Here is a 16,211-nt window from a genome sequence, read left to right as displayed (position 1 = left end):
CCTACCCTCTGACAGTAGTGCAAATGTACTGTTTATCAGAAGAGGGTAATGGTTTGTAAAATAAGATCTTTAATCTATTTTTTCATAACTCTATTGATGATAGTTGAAGAATTGTTGGGATGCCAAAAAGCTATGGTTTGGTTTAGCTGTGTTCAATATTGGAAACTGATTAAGAGAAAATGACTGTAGTAGAGTGATCCGAAAAAGTAACGGGAAATTAATTTTTTTAAAAATTGGATTAAATTTATCAGTTCTATTTTGATTAATCTTCTGGGAGCTACGTTTCTACATGGTAGGCTGAGCAGATTGTGAAAGAGGCTGTCACATAAAGTAGATTTTTAGGAGTCGGGGATCTTGGATTCTATTCTTGACTCTGTCACTGACTCACTGTGTAAGCCTCCTAAATTGCATGAGTCACTTAATGTCTCTGCTTCATTTACACTTCCTATGAAAGTGAGTATTACTTATATCAGGCCCAGTGTTTGACAGCTTCCTTTGCATCTCCTTCTCCCGTGTCATGTTTAAGCCTCCAAAGTAATTTCCAGCAGTGTACAAAACTCTGTCCAATTTTGCCTAAACTCTCTATTCAGTGTAGGTCTGTAGATGTGACTGACCCCCAAAAGAGGTGTTTTTTTTGTGAGAAATGTCATTGTTAATAATTGTCATGAAATAACAATAGCTAAACTGATGAGAATTTAATTCATTTAGTGCCTTCATTCATCTACACCAAAATCCTCCTTTACTATTTTTGATACTTAAATGTTGCCAAACATTTTTAAAGGATCTTTTACATTCAATAACAAAGATTCTCAGGCATTTCCAAAGTGAGTAATATAACTCCACTACTATTTCTTATTTCCCAGTTTGTATCCTATAGTTTGTTGCCCACCACGCTTAAGAGACATAGGTTTTTAAAGGCTGAAGCTGAATTTTTGTTTTTAAAGCATCTTTATAGCCTACAGAAATTCTAGACAGACAGCACAATTGCATTTTGGTTCACCTGCTCCTACCATTATTTCAGGTTATTCCAAAAGCTTCACTGGTGGTATTTTATAGAAACAAGGTGTAGTCTTAAGGAACATAAAGATATAAGGAATAGAAATTATTGGTTTTTTCTAAACATCATGCTGTTTGCCACAGTAGTTCAAAATACTTTGAACTATTTCCTTTTTTTTACATATTTTCAGTGTCTGTAAAGTGTTTGCAAGGTTTTCTGTTTCCCAAACATGGGGAGGAATAGTACATGGTAAATGAAATTATTGAAAAAGATTTCCTGTGGTCAAATAAACTTCATTGTAGGAAAAGCTGAGATTTGTATAGTGTGGCTCAGCTGAAGAAAAACTGATAGTTGAGTAACACTTTGCTGGCTTTTTTTTTTTGTGACTGACAATTACTTGATCTTAGTAGGACACCCAAGACTGCATAAATATTTAACTGGAAAGGCAATGCATGTGTGTGCATGCATTTTGCATCTAAAAATAGTTTTCTTTGAACAGGATTCAATTCTGACTTTGCTTCACTTTTAACATGGAGCAGAACTCCATGTGGAAAAACTAATGCCCTTTTATTGGCCAGCTAGAATTCCCTTGCTTGGCACTGCTTGTTTTCAACTCCTCACTACAATGTCCTTCCATTTAGTCAGCAGCAATATATGTAAATTAGTTCTGGGCATGAAGGAATTAAGAACAGATGGCTTAGAAAATGCTTTTAAAATTAGTGGGTTTTTTCCTTTAAAAGTAGTTTTGAACTCTGCCTAATTTTTCCAACTTATTTTGCTGATTATTTCCACTTACCCTTCCTTAATTCAAAGTTGAACACAACAATTGTGGAGTTAATCTTTATTTAATGTGGTATCTAATATGCCAGATTTCATTCCTTTTTCTAACAGAAGAATTGACAGAAAAACACAGCATTGAAGACTGTAACATCACATCCTAATGCTACAAAAACACAGAACTGAGTCTCCTGTGCCAGTCGAGAATACAGTTTCACAGTGACTGAGCTCAGGGCAGTAACAAGCTTTTGAGGAGAGCAAGTGTATGTTACCATGTCTGTGTTTCTGCTTGCTGTGAACTGGACACCAAGAGGCACAGTGACATGCCAAGGGAGGCCCAAGGCTGAATTTACATCCATAGATATTTGTATAGTGTGTGAGGTGTATGGTATGTGCTGAACTGCCTCTAGAAACTGATATTCTTTCTTCCCAGAACAGGAACAGCAAGAGTAAAAGCTCATGAAAGGATTTTTATCCTTGATACGTAAGTGTTGAGATCTGCTGACATTTGTGAGAGTGATACCAGTCTGTTAAGCATTGAGAGCTTAGGTTTGTACAATGTGGACAGCTGCCCCTGAGGAGCTCCACTGGGCACCATCCACTTGCTCCACTGGCATCATCACAGCAGTCATAGATGAGATGGTGATTTACTCACAGCCCACAGAGATGAAGTTGAAGCTGAATTCTGAAGGGAAGCATCTCTAGTGCCATATGCTCCTGCTAACCAAGCATTAAAAGCCACAAAAATGAAAGAATCTGTGAGGAGATGATACAAAGCTGGTCTGCTCTTAGGTTTTCAAAAGGTATCTGGAACTTACTTTAGAGTTTCAACCATGGTAGTAATGAAAGAATAACTGAGAAGATGGCTGATACTCTAACTGTAATACAGAGCACCAAAACAATTCTCAGTTTTTAAAATAGGTATGTGACACACCTAGGTCAAACTCACTAGGGCAGAGTTAATAAGTTCTAAGGTAGTTCTTCTAAAAGTGGCACTGTATATAATTTTAGTTTCTTAAGTTTGTTAGCCGACAGGATTTCATGTGTACCTAACCAGTACAAATAAATACTCTCTTGCTGGCATTTCCTTTCAGTATGTTTTATTCCAGTTGCTGATTCTTTGTCAACACAAATTTCTCCAGGTAAATTTTGGACTTACTTATGTAACAACAGAAACAAAGCCGTTTTGAAAGACAAAAGCAAATTGTGATAGGGAGAGATATGGGATAGAGAGAGGAGGAATAGCATAGCAGCAATATTCTGCATAGAGTAGTCACAGTGGTGTCAGAGACTGTTACTCAAATCTCTGGGCTTGTTCTCCCAGACATCTCACTTACCTTCAGCAGCAGGAGTGCTGACACAGGATCTGTGCTCAGGTGTCTGTAGTCCTGGAGGTGTCGAGGAGTAATTTTCCAGCAGGCTGTACAGATAAAGTAGCACCTAGCAGTTCAGAAGGGACTAGGTGTAGTTGAAATCACTCTATCATTTGATAAATGATATCTTTGTTATCCTGAGGTGGTTATGTGAAAACAAGGTGTTTTGTGCCAGTGTCATGTTATTGAATGGAATAGGCCAACTGAGCTTGCTAACAGGCATGCAATGTTCACTGCATGGTGCTGCTTCCACTAGAGCTGAACCACTTGGTTTGCTGTGTGTGCCTGAGGCTTTTAGGCCTTTGTGTGCCCCTCTGCTCCCACTGTGTCCATCTGAAGGTTTCATATCTCAGCTTTTTATCAATAATTAAATTGGTCATGATTTCACTCCTCTTGTTTGAAATTATTAGCTCAGCATTTGTGTGGACTAGCTGAGATGTGGCTTACATGAGCATGGGATGAGGTTTGTTTCTACACAACTCAGAGAACATTAAATTACAGATGGTTTATCATCTAGTAATGCCAGTGCAGCAGATCTTCAGCGACTGGGAATTTGCCTGAGACTTTGTCTGCTAACATTGTGGGGCTCAAGCTTACACCCACAGGAGATAACCTTTGCCTCAAAAAATTGACATTCACGGTGGATTTTGGCAGGTTCAGAAAGTGAAATTCAAAGATAAACCCCTAGTATCAAGTTGTGCAAAAAAAAAAAAAAAGTTTTTTGAAGCTTGTAAGTTCTTCAATATGGGAAATGTTTTGCATGGCAAGATTGTTGCATAAATTATGAAAAACAGATATAAACAAATATTGGCAATATCCACACATACAGTTGTTTCCAAAGACAGCTGAATTTGTTGTTCGTTGATGAAGTAACACTTGTGTGTCTGGGTGCTTCTCAGTAGGGTGTTCAGATAGGTTGGTTAGATGAGAGAGGTGCAGCAGACCTCAGGGAAATGAGACATCTGCATATAAGCAAACTTGCAGGAGCAGTGGATTTGAAGAGGATTGGGATTTGTGAACTTAACGTTGTAGTAAAAGCTGGGGGTAAAATATTAAAAGCATGTGTACACACACTTACTGAATAAACCCCAGAAGAGCTTTTAAGTGCAGAGATACCATCTCTGACTCAAAATACCTAAGCTAAACAACTCAATTCCTGGAGAGCATTCCAGGAAGGTACCCCTGGACATTTACCATGACTTACACCCATTCATTTTGCTAACTACTGTTGTTATTAGTTAATACTAGGCTAGATGGACTTCTAGTTTGAGCTGTCCCTGTGTTCTGAGTGTTCTTCCTTTTCACATGTATATTTATTCCCTTCATTACATGAAGGGGAGTGAAAACTGAATTAGCTGTTGGTATTTTCTTATGTTGCTGTTACAGTGTGGCTATAGGAGTTAGCTCTGATGTTGCTCCAAGCACCAGAGGGCAGAGGGTGGTAACTCTGCCTGGTTCCAGTAGTTGCAAAACTAGCTGTGCCAGTCTCATCAGCAAAATCTTGAGACTCACCACCTCTTGATATATCTTCAGTGGAAGTTACTAGTTCAACATCACAGGCATTATGCTTTAAATCTTTTAGTGTTCCTAGTTCTCCATAGGTCTGTGTAGGCCTGTCTGTATGATGTAAACATGGACAGATTTATCTTGGCTAGTTACTTAATGTCCCAACGTCATCTGTCACAGCTATGGCAACTTCACCTGGGGCTGCCTAAAATGGCTTATAAATAATGGTAGCATAGGCTGACCGTTATTGAATTATATATTTCATGTCTTTATATATTTCATTTGCCTTTGTAATTGTAGCATATCTGGGGAAAAAGGCTGCTTTCCCCCTGCCCCAGAAAAACATAGGTTCTATTTTGACTCTTCAGCGTGTGATAATAATTCTTGATGCGAAGTTATTTCTGGTTATCCATATGATGATTTCCTTCAGTTAAAATTTGTGTGGGTTTTTTTCCCTCGTGTGCCCTTAATTGGTTTGCTTTAATAAAGTCACATTGCTCTTTGTATGAAATGGTGGTTTCTAATGCAGAGGCTTCAGCCATATTCTAACACCATGGCATGGCTGTAATTATATCAGCTAATGGCAACCACTGGCTGCAGGCCAAGTAAAACGGTTAAGAACCATCTAATTGTCAGATGAAACAATGAGACGTGGATAGCTTGGTAGTACTTTAGTAAGTCTCTTAAATTCTCTTTACTCATCAAAAAGCTCAGTTAGCAGATCACTGTTTTTGTTGGAGATGAGCATGTTTGCATTGACGTCATGTTTCAGAGCTTAAGAGAATAAAAAAAGATGAGATGCCATACTTGCTTTAACCTCCCCCTTGCCAATTTAACTGGTTCTTAACCAAACTTATGCAAGTAGGATTTTACAAATGTTCTTGCTGCTTGCTGTCTGTTAACTCCTGTGTGTTTCAGATTGTTCTGGGCTGTGCACAGGTAGCTCCTCTCGGTGTGGAGTTTTACCCCGTTAGGTGTGTTTGTCTGTAGAATGGTGTGTCAGCCTGTGGATTAGCTGTTTGCAAGCTTCCCTGTTACTAATCATGACATCTGCTTTGCAGAACCTGCTCCAGTCCTGTAGGTTTACAGGTCTGTAGAGCCCCTGGATGTTTATACCTTTTTGTATTCACCTTTGCTAGTGAGCATGAATATTATGCTCTTTTAGAGAATGTTCTGCTTGTTTGGATTTATTTTTTCACTGAATAACTAAGTGGTACAATTTGTTTACTGTATTAAGTGTTTGATTACTGGAGGCTATAGAACTTCCCCATCCACTTTTTGTTGGGAAGTTTAATCCTTTCTGAAAGGGATTTACAAGTTGCAAGTGGAAGAGCTATTGCTGTTTTAGCTTTCTCCAAAAGCTTTCTGCTGCTTCATTAATAAGATTGTCACAGTAGCAAAACCAGCTCAGAAAGGAGTGACCCTCAGAACACCACCTGACTGGCCAGCCAAGAACCAAGACAAATGTCTAAGGAGAAGGTTGGGAGTGTTGATCAGTGTGTTACATTGGTGACTGGGTTATCAAACTGGTCATCGTTTCATCAGGATTTTTTTTGTCTTTATACTCTTCAGATGATTCATTAGATCCTTCAAATTAAAAAAAATAAAATTAAAAAAAAATCCTTTGAAATTCTGTTTTGTCTTTAACAGTGCCCTTAAAGATAGTCGTTTCCCCCCAATGACGAGGGATGAGCTGCCACGGCTTTTCTGCTCAGTGTCTCTACTCACTAACTTTGAAGATGTGTGTGACTACATGGATTGGGAGGTAAGGATGTCAGATATCTGTTAAGAAAATGGCTTTGATACCGTGAACATCATCTATAGCCAAAGTCACACTGTTTAAGTGATCTGCATATATTAGTGTAGCTGTCACTGTTTTGCACTCTATGCACATGATTATGTGCAGAGACTCAAAAGATGATACTTTTTGATAGATCTGTCATCACCTTAAAAGTCTGAGCCATGAAAATGGAATAAAGTTGTGGTTTTGCCCACTTAGGCACTCAGAGTGGTCTGCACAGTTGTGTTGTTGTCTAAGACTCTATCGAGTAAGGTGTTTGCTGAGCAAGGGTGTCCTGAGGCCTCCTGTGCAGCATAACACAGAGACATGGACATCAGTCCATTGACTCTGGCAAGGGATGTGCCAGTATGAAAGTTAATAGTCTGATGTATGCTTCTGGAAACAAGCACTGCAAAAAAATGGCACTCCCAGAACAAGCTGCCTTAATTAGCTTGTAGGCGGGAGACATCTTTTTTGAGAACTTTATTTGCTTTCAGAGTGAGTGACCTGCACAGACCCCACAAAGCCTTGATACCATGAGGCCAAGTAAATCATTACTCTTGGTTTTCTTCACTGCTTATGCATGGAGCTGAATCTATTTTAACTGCTAGGTTCCAGGAAACCTGCACACATTCTCTTGGAACGGCAGCATAAAAGAGATTAAGAAGCAAATGCTGACGTATATATGATGAAGTATAGTGACAGAAGTGTTAGTCTGTAGTGTTCTGCTTTTATCCCAAATTATTTGGCATTAGAGACTTGCAAAAAATCAAGTTGCTTAGACTTAAGATGAACTTCTGATCTCTGTCATCATGTTGCATTGCTCTTTGAGTCTATGTTTGAGTGGACATAAAAATTTGGCATTGTCATACAATAGCAGACATGTTATAATGCCAGAGACACCACACAAGCTACAGCATTTCCCTTTAATTATGGGCTAGCCCTACTAAATATTTTGAATTTTTAAGAGAGAAAGAGGCTTTCTGTTGTATTTACACATAACAAATATATATTGAATAGAAACTTCATTAGTTGTTAAAGTGGTGATAGGCCCTGCTGTCTCAGGGGAGTATCCAGCAGTAACTGTGAATTTTACTGTAGCTGAAAATCTAACAGAAATGCCTTTCCCATTTAGCTCATAATGACAAGGACTTCTTACCTTCTGATAGTAACTCTGAGTGAGATGGATCCAGGTTTGCTTTGGGGTTTATCAGCATTTTCACCATAATCCGAAATACTAATTTTTTGTGTTAGTGTCAGACCAGAAATAAACCTTAGCTGAAACTGTGTGTGCATTCCCAACCAGAAGCTTTTTCAGAGAAGCAGTCCCCCCTCTGTCACTGAGCCCTCTGAGTACTATAATCAGTGTTTTCAAGTAACTGCAGTGACTGTTAATGCTAAACACTAAACCAAACTAGAAATCAAAATTAAAACTTTAAATTAAAATTTTTCTCCTCTACTAGGTTGACTTCTGGTGCTAATCATTGTGATGTTTTCCATTTAATTTCATTGATTATAATTTATTAAAAATCAGACTGTGAATACACTCAGATAATGTGAAGTGCATAGTGAAATAGCATTTAGCTCTTTGCATGTCATGTTCTATAAATATTGTTAGATGCTGTTTTATTATCTCAGTAATAAACCTCTAAAATGACCCAAATATTGCTCCTTAAAGAAAAGCTGAAACCAAAGCCTGAGTTAAAATATCCACTCTCCCTTGGAAAAGACTGGGTTTAACTTTGTTCCTTGGGAGACTGCTGATTCATGGCTAATATGGTATGAAACAAAGGAGGCTTTTACTTTCTGTGTCCTTTCTATATCTTGCTGCAGAATCTTTGAGACTCTAACAACAGTGTAAACAAGCTTAATGCAGAGCTCTAGTCTTGCTGAGTTCTGATTGATTTTATGGATTCTTGCAATTCTTACTGGAAAGCCCTGACTTCAGAGGGAAGAATGGAGGGGTCAAAAATATAATAGTCCTTGTGTTATCCGTTTGCTTTGTGGCTCTCTCTTATTTCATCTAAGGGTTTTTTTAATATTGAGGTTTTTTAAACCTTTAGCAAATTCTTAGGAGTATTCTAAGAAGTGGTCATGAGGTAGGTTTCCATGCAGAAGGGCCTGGGGGGGAGGTGATGTATAAATATGAGATTATAAAACTTGTAATTGTTAGTCCTCAAAAGAGTGAATCATCGCTGTGTGCCCGTCAGAGACAGCTCATGTCACCCATGTTTCCTTTAAGGGAGCTGCAGTTATGCAATATTAATGGCAAAAGGACCTTTCAGGATGTCTAGAGTGTAATGCAAAGAGAGATTCTGCATCTTTTCGTCTCCTGTAATGCTAAGATCATCCTGGAAAAACATCAGCCTGGCTAGGAGACCCTACTCGTGTAGGTGTGCTCTGCTGATCTCATGGGAGCCAGTTCAGCAGTTTGCTGACAGAGGTCACGATATTTCAGAATTGCCAATTCAGACAACTCACAGTGCTCTGGGAGCTTAGAGACAAGGTCGTCTGAAGTCACAGCTCAGGAGTGTCTCCTGTATCCTGAAGCTGAGTGGTAGATCTTCTTTTCTCTGATGAAGGATTTACCATCCCAAACTAAATAAATGAATATTTCAGTTGGAAAAAGCAATATGAGAACCTTTTGCAGCAGAAGCTTCAATCAAAGAAACAGGAGATATGTGTGAATTCACTGCTGTTAGCTCCCATGTGATTTTTTTTTTCAAATTGCTGCCATTTTCACCTTTTATATAAGTAATTAGCAGAAAGTACACCCTTTGAAGGACCTTTTCAGTGCCACCTTCATGAGGATGCTTTCTAGAATACAGTTTAGCATTCTTTCTTACCTGTGACACTGTCTGAATTGCAGTGCACTTCAGCAGCTGAACAGATGTAGAGTTTTGAAAGCAACACTGGGAGTGTAGGAACTGTGTCTCCTTTTTTGCCGGACAGGACCCAGGGGATATCACTGTGGTCCAGTTGCTGCTGGGGTGGAGTTGCAAAGCCTTTTCACCTCAGAAGAAACTGACAGCGTGAGAAAGTCGAAGATATGGGCTTGTTTGTGATGGTACTGCTCTTGTATTACAGATCAGACATCAAAGACTATGTATGAGACAAGTCATAAAGACCCATTAGTTTTAAACACATTTGCTATTGATAGCAGTTCATTCCTTCCCCGTGTAAACTCAGCTTTATCCACATTGCCATTCTCCTTGTGCTCATCTTCGTTCTGTCCTTCCACCAGGTCTTTTATTTCCTGCAGAAATTTGAATTCCTGCCTCAGGATGCTTCCAGTTTTGCTGTTGATTGTTAGTGCAGATATTCTTGTGTCTCATGTTGCACTGGGAACTGTGTGTGTGCTTAGCAGCATCCCAAAAAGAAGAATGTAGAAGAATCCGAATAGATGGTGAAGCATAATGACTTTGGGTCCTTTAGAAAGAACTTCTGTTTGGTTTGTGAAGCTTGTCAGTCTGCAATTTGGGCAAATAAGCCAATGTCCAGAAGGGCCTGTGAGGGATTCAGATCCTGAAAATGGCATGTGTAAGGTGTGACCATGTCTTGCAGTTCCAGCTCTGGTGCTGCAGGCTCTGTCTCCTTGGCAGGTAATGCTGCAGGATACATTACCATGGCAAATGGTTTAATACATCCCCTGCTGCCCTTTTTCTAGAGATACAGAGGAGAAAAGCAAAGTACCTCTGCTTACTCCCTCTCTGCTTCATATTACAGCAAATGAACACCTTTGTGTTGCTAGATGGGGATGTTGCTAGACAGTAAAGCCTGCCTGGCTAATTCAGACTCTCTCCTCGTTTTTTATCAAAAGACCCTAAAGCATTATAATTCTATGTAATTATAATTAGAAACCTTTTGGAAATCATTCTTGTAATTCCAACAGGGTAATAAATAACTAGAAATGACCAGTGGATATTCCTTCCAATACCTTGAAAGAGGTCTTTGCCCTGAAGTTGCTCTTCTTCAGTAAAGGAACATCTGCAAAACTGCGCATGCTGGCTGTGTTGATACAAAAGGCCTTTAGCTTGTGTGCACTGGTTTAAATATTAGCTTAAGTAGTTGTAGCCAATAATGTTGACTGAAAGGTGGCTTTTCAGTCCTGACAAAGTAGGTATGTTTAAGAGTTGTAGAAATTCTTTCCTGCCTGCAAGTGCAGCGACACCAGCAGCTCTCACAGCTTCTGTTCTTAGAACAGAGAAGAAAGAGTCTTGATCTCAACCTTTTATTCTCTTTGGACAATGTTCAGTAATTCTGTGTATGTAAATAAATGATTCTGTCTGCCTTGAAGTAGGGAGCATACCATCATTAAGTCAGAATGTAGTATTTAGGCACTCTTAATGAGCAGAAAAAAGCCAACATATTTGCTATGAACATAGGGATAAAAAGCTGTAGAATTCAGCTAATAAGTGGGGTCAGCTTCTAGAAAGTAGCAATAGTCACTTAAGCTTAAGTGTTCTATTTCCACACATGTTTGTGTCCAGCTATTTCCATAGTATTAGTCAGGTAAATAAAGGGGACAGTTACTGTTATGTGGTATCAGAAGGAATACTGTGCAAAATATCAGCCAGCTTTTTGCTGGAAAATGTTTGTAGCTTGGCTGCTCCTCAGAGATGGAGCTGACAAACCATAAGTGAGTGGAAGAGCTGGCTGTAACCCAGAGGAGAGTGTCACAGTGCCACTGGCACAGCCTGAGCACTGAGCTACACTCGGTGTCTGGAGTGGAGGAGAACAAGCAAATAGTGAGTGGACTTAAGGAACAGGGAGGGAATGTTGCACTGCTCCAGCTCTGGTGAGTTCCATGCAGATACTCTGTAACAGGCTCTTCGTTACCTGCTTTAGTGTATTTCTGCAAAGCTGTTTTACAATTAATTCATCTTAAACTAATTAGTGATAATTGTGTGCAAATCTCATACAGATTTCAGTGCAGTAGATAAAACTGAACTGAGTGATTATTGAATGATGCTTTACTCCCCAATGGACTAGCAACTTAAATTTCAGCAAGGCCTGATGTTTAGGTGCTTATCCAAATTCCATGTGGGTCGTCTGATGAGAATAATGTTACTTCTTCCTCTCAGTATGGTTGGAGAGTCAGTTCAAGAGGAACAGACCAGTGAACTGTGTTTGGAACTTTGGGTCAGAACAGTAGAACAGTAGAGTTGCTTGAGCCTGGGTTTCAGAGTGGGTTTTGGAACAATTTTTCCTTAGCTATATATAGATTGAGATGTTGTGGGCAGTAATCTAGCAAGTGCCAGAGGCACTTGGCAAAGCAATAAATGTAGTATGTGCCTGTTTTCTCCCATCCTGAGGTGTATGTAAATAAAGAATTCATTTAAACATTAATGTGCATAAGTGAATAGGAATGTGTACACACAAAGTCTGAAGTTCTGTTAAGGTAATTTCAGAAGCAAAATAAAAAAAATGTAGTTTAATGCAATCCTTAGATCTAGTGAAAGGTCTGTAGACCTTCTATTGTCACAGGACCTACTTTTAGGGAGCCTCTGGCCACTTATACAACAGGCCAGAAAGTGTAGATCCACAAGTACTGTATATGATTCAGTATTTCATGCTTCTAAGCCCCACAGAAATATTTCTATTGGAGGAGATTGGTTTTGCCTTTCTCTCTTCTTGTCTCACTTTCCTCTCCCAATAGCAACAATTTAAATAGATTTCTATCCACGTGGGAGGTTAAAAGATGAATTGCATGGTCCTTTTGCAGCTCTGGGGGATACCTGTCGGTCGTTATTTCCCTAATAAATGGTAACAGACGAGACAGAACTCGATCTCCATCTGCAGAAGAATATTGTTTGTTTTTCTGAATTGCACAGACAGATGTTGTTGCACAAAGTGTTGCCTGTGGTGTATCAGTGTTTGTAGTTTGAGCAGCAGACTCCAGGCTGTGCCTGGTGTGTTCTGGCCCTTGTTGGCAGGGCAGTTACAGTTACTGCCTTCCAAACACAGACCCAGCCCTTCCTCCCATCTTGGAGAGCGATATTTTGGAAAATCTCACCGTTTTCATCAGTGCAGGAACACTGGTCTCTTGAGGAAGTGAAAATAAATTCCAAACTGTGCCCATGCCACTCGTAGTGTGGATCATTCGTATTTTCCTTGTGTGTGGCTTCCATTTGTTTAACTCAGGCCTGGTTTTGATTTAACTGGGGCTGAACAATGAAAAGCCATTGGGACTGGACTGGGAGTCCTGCTCAGCTGCATGGTTGGAGACCAAGCTCCACAGAATGCTGTGACATTTTCCCAACCACAGCAGTTGTGGGTGCAGTCGTGTTGCCTTGTTCATTCTGCTGTACATCCTTTTTTCATACAGATGTGGGCCTAAAAGTCCCTTAAAATGCTTAATGGGAAACATCCAGAGCAATGATGCAACTTCAATATTGCATCATACTTAATACATCACTAGTGCTCCTGGTTAGCTGCTCATGAATGTTGCATGGTCACTTTTTACATAAACCCCCTATATTTAGAATCTCATATTCTGCAGGATTTGAAGGTGTGCAAAACCTGGAAATAGTTAATCTTAGTGCTTAGGCAACTGAATATAGACCGTTCCAAAGTCTTCAGCTGCAAAAACTTACTGGTTTTGGAATAAACTCAGTTAGCTCATTTCAGCTTCTGACACTGTTTCATTTTGCTTTCAGGCCCTTTGAGTTTGATTCTATAGTGATTATATATCCATGGTGTGGAAGTTGGGGTTTAGGAGTGTTTGGTAATGAACAACCATGTTAAGATTTACAGTGAACTAAATTTATTAGTCTCAAAGTTTCATTTTTCCTATTAGTAAAGAATGTTAGGTTCATGGGGAAAGATCATTGAGGCCATGGCCAGTCACAAGAGACTCTTCGTCCCATTCCCCTTGCTCATATATAATAAGTAAAGAATGAAAAGATTAAAAAATAAAGTCTTGATATAAGCAAATATGTTAATTGAAGAAGTGGTAGAGCTTTGTAAATATTCCTGATGTGTTTTTTGACTGCCTTGCAGTTACAGTAACATAAGTTGTCACTGGAGAAACATTAACCTTGAAAACAGGGGGACTTAAATAATGCCCTGGAAAAGTGCCCAGTCTCTTTTTCTTTATATTTTTTTATATTTATTTTGGCATTTCAACTTTGTATACATCCAACTCCTTTGTGTTAGTAATCTTGGTTTCCATGCTGGCATTTTGTCATGTTACAATCCTTAGTAGCATGGAAATAGGAGTCCGAGGCTGAATACTTTGGAATATTTCCTTTTCTTCATCCTACATTAGCAGAAATTTTGAAGGTTTCAGGCTTGAGCTCATAGTGTGACAAATCTTTGATCATTCAGTTGTTGCTTTGAACAAAATTAATGCTCTTAATTCAAACCTCATTAGATTTGGCAGCTGTTCGGTTGCCTACAGATTACAGCTGACGACCAGGTGACTTTATCAGCCACAACATTGCTGGCAGTGTCAGAGGAGATGGTAGACTTGGAGCCAGAATGACTTTTGCACCTCAGCTGGCTTTCCTCCAGCCCAGGAATGAAGCTCCATGATGGGGAGCAGAGGAACATACCTGTGCCACTGCTGACCTTACGTGGCTATAAGGTGAACACCTTTCAAAAACATTACACCCACTGCAGTACCACCTCCTGAAACTCTTTGTGAAATGGTATCAACCACTGAAAGGTTCACATTTTGGGTTTTATCGTGTTAGAAATCTCTTGTATCTTTTTTTTTTCCTGGTAATGTACTAATAAAGCTGCCCATTTCTTGCAGGTGGGTGTACATGGCATTAGAATAGAATTCATCAACGAAAAAGGATCAAAGCGCACGGCCACCTACTTACCGGAGGTTGCAAAGGAGCAAGGTCATTGTTGCACTTTATTTCATATGATCTGGTGAAGAATTTAAACATACATATAAATCTAAAATGCAATATTTGACCTTGCACTGATGTCAGATGATGGAGCAATATTTAATTGTAAGAAGACTCTTATATAAAATGCCAATTACATGCCTGTGTCGGTTCCCTGTAGGGATTCAGTAAATTGTAGCTGTTTTCTAAGCCAGTCATGAATGCAGTGTAGCTGTAGGAAAATAAAATCTGGAGGGGTGGTGCAGTGCTGTCAGCTAGGCTGAGAGTTGTTAAAAGCTGCCAATTTTTGTGTGGCTGTTAGGCTGTGATATTAGGGAGGTGCAGAAGCTCTGTTAAGCGATGGGATGCCTGGGCAATTACCCTAACTGCTGATTTATTCCTGAATTCCCAATGATCAAGTTGTTTTTCAATTAGGTGCTTTCTGCTAGTACTTAATTCCTTTTACAAACACTGACTTCCCAGGGTTTTTGATGGATGGAAGGGAATTATTTGCAATAGAAAGTCCAAAATAATGTTGTTCGAGTCCCTTTTGATAGAGGCACAGACTTAAGTTTGTGACTTTAAAAAACTGACATAGATTTTGTTGAATAATCATCTTCTGGACCCAGCAGCTGCCTCTAAGTGCTCACTTTGTGTTTTTCCTTCCAACGTTGATAGTGTGTCTCAGTCTGTCTCAGTCTTTTACATTTTGCATTGCTGCTTTTCTTTTTATTATTTTTGCCTTTTTATGTTTCAGTTTGTCTACAAAGGGTTTGGATGATACCTTTACTGAGGGTCATCCTTAACTGATCATTCTGTTTCCAAACAGTTGCTTAAAAGTCGAGAGGCTTTCCAAGCTTTTTTTGAAATTCAGGAGTTTGGGGGGGGAGGGGTGTTTAAATTTCTAAATGATTCTGGTAAACCATGCATTGCAGTCTGACTCCTCTAAGTCTCCAAAACTACCCATTTGTATTTTGTATGTACCCAAAACTGCCATGGTTTTTCTTTGGTTTTTAATGTAACAGTGTGACTGATGTATTGCATCTTTTGGAAAGAACATGTCTAAGCTATTTAAAATACCAGGTGTTATAAATCAATAAACAGGAGTTTTGAGTAGCATGAAGATTTTAAGGAGAACAGTGATGAATCTGTATTTTTAATCCATCACTTCTTTTATTACTCAGACACCTGTAATGTAATACATAGTAGTTCTAAAATTAGAGGTATTGCTGTAAATGTAAGTGGTGTTTATGAGGAAGTCTGATCTCTGAAGTTCTCTGCACGTGTTCAACTAATAATTATTTTATGTCATACAGAAATTTAATTTTTCATGCTGCCCTAGCTATTGATAATGCACGAAGTGTCTGTGATACATGATCATACTTGAACATTTGGGGAAAGTGTGATTGTGTATCTCACCCCCAGTCTAGGACATTGGGGTAGAGTGGATTCACTTTTGGAATATTTCAACTGTGCGATAAAAAAATATACGTTGTTTGTAGAGTGAACTGTGTGTGTAAAGAAATGCTGCATGTCATATTTCCTTCTGCTGTTCCTAAGTAGGGAGGAACGTTCTGGTTTATTTGGAACGTCCGCAGAGCAATTCTGCTCTCAGCAGCACCACACACTGTACTGTGTTTTTGCAACATCTGTTGTTATTGCTGTATTTCTCACTAATTTTTTGCTACTGTAAAATCCAACAGGATGGGACCACATTCAAACCATAGATTCCTTATTGAGGAAAGGAGGCTACAAAGCTCCGATTACTAATGAATTCAGGAAAACAATAAAGCTAACCAGGTATGCATCGGGGGATACCGCAGCTCAGTCCTGTGGTTGTAATGCTGTGAGGTGTTCACTCCTGGTAAGTGCTCATTGCAGCTTTGCTGTATGTGTCAGTAATGATCTCTTTGTTTCCACAAGAGCAGCATGGACTCTGG

General features: G+C 39.3%; 1 protein-coding gene across 1 annotated transcript in view; it reads left to right on the top strand.

Moving 5' to 3' along the window:
- The window catches only part of LOC103808305 (AMME syndrome candidate gene 1 protein), a gene marked incomplete at its 5' end in the record, with an annotated part of 38,629 nt that overhangs the window by 17,618 nt on the left and 4,800 nt on the right, over window positions 1-16,211 (top strand). The window contains 3 exons of the mRNA XM_009081084.1: window positions 6,304-6,418; window positions 14,193-14,283; window positions 15,975-16,071. Of these exons, the coding sequence (XP_009079332.1) occupies window positions 6,304-6,418; window positions 14,193-14,283; window positions 15,975-16,071 (303 nt within the window). The remainder of the gene's footprint in view (window positions 1-6,303; window positions 6,419-14,192; window positions 14,284-15,974; window positions 16,072-16,211) is intronic.

This window comes from Acanthisitta chloris, unplaced genomic scaffold, assembly GCF_000695815.1.
Source record: "Acanthisitta chloris isolate BGI_N310 unplaced genomic scaffold, ASM69581v1 scaffold6988, whole genome shotgun sequence".
Classification (NCBI taxonomy): Eukaryota; Metazoa; Chordata; class Aves; order Passeriformes; family Acanthisittidae; genus Acanthisitta; species Acanthisitta chloris.
The sequence above is the reverse complement of the archived record's forward strand: the minus strand, read 5'-3'. Positions and strand labels throughout refer to the sequence as shown.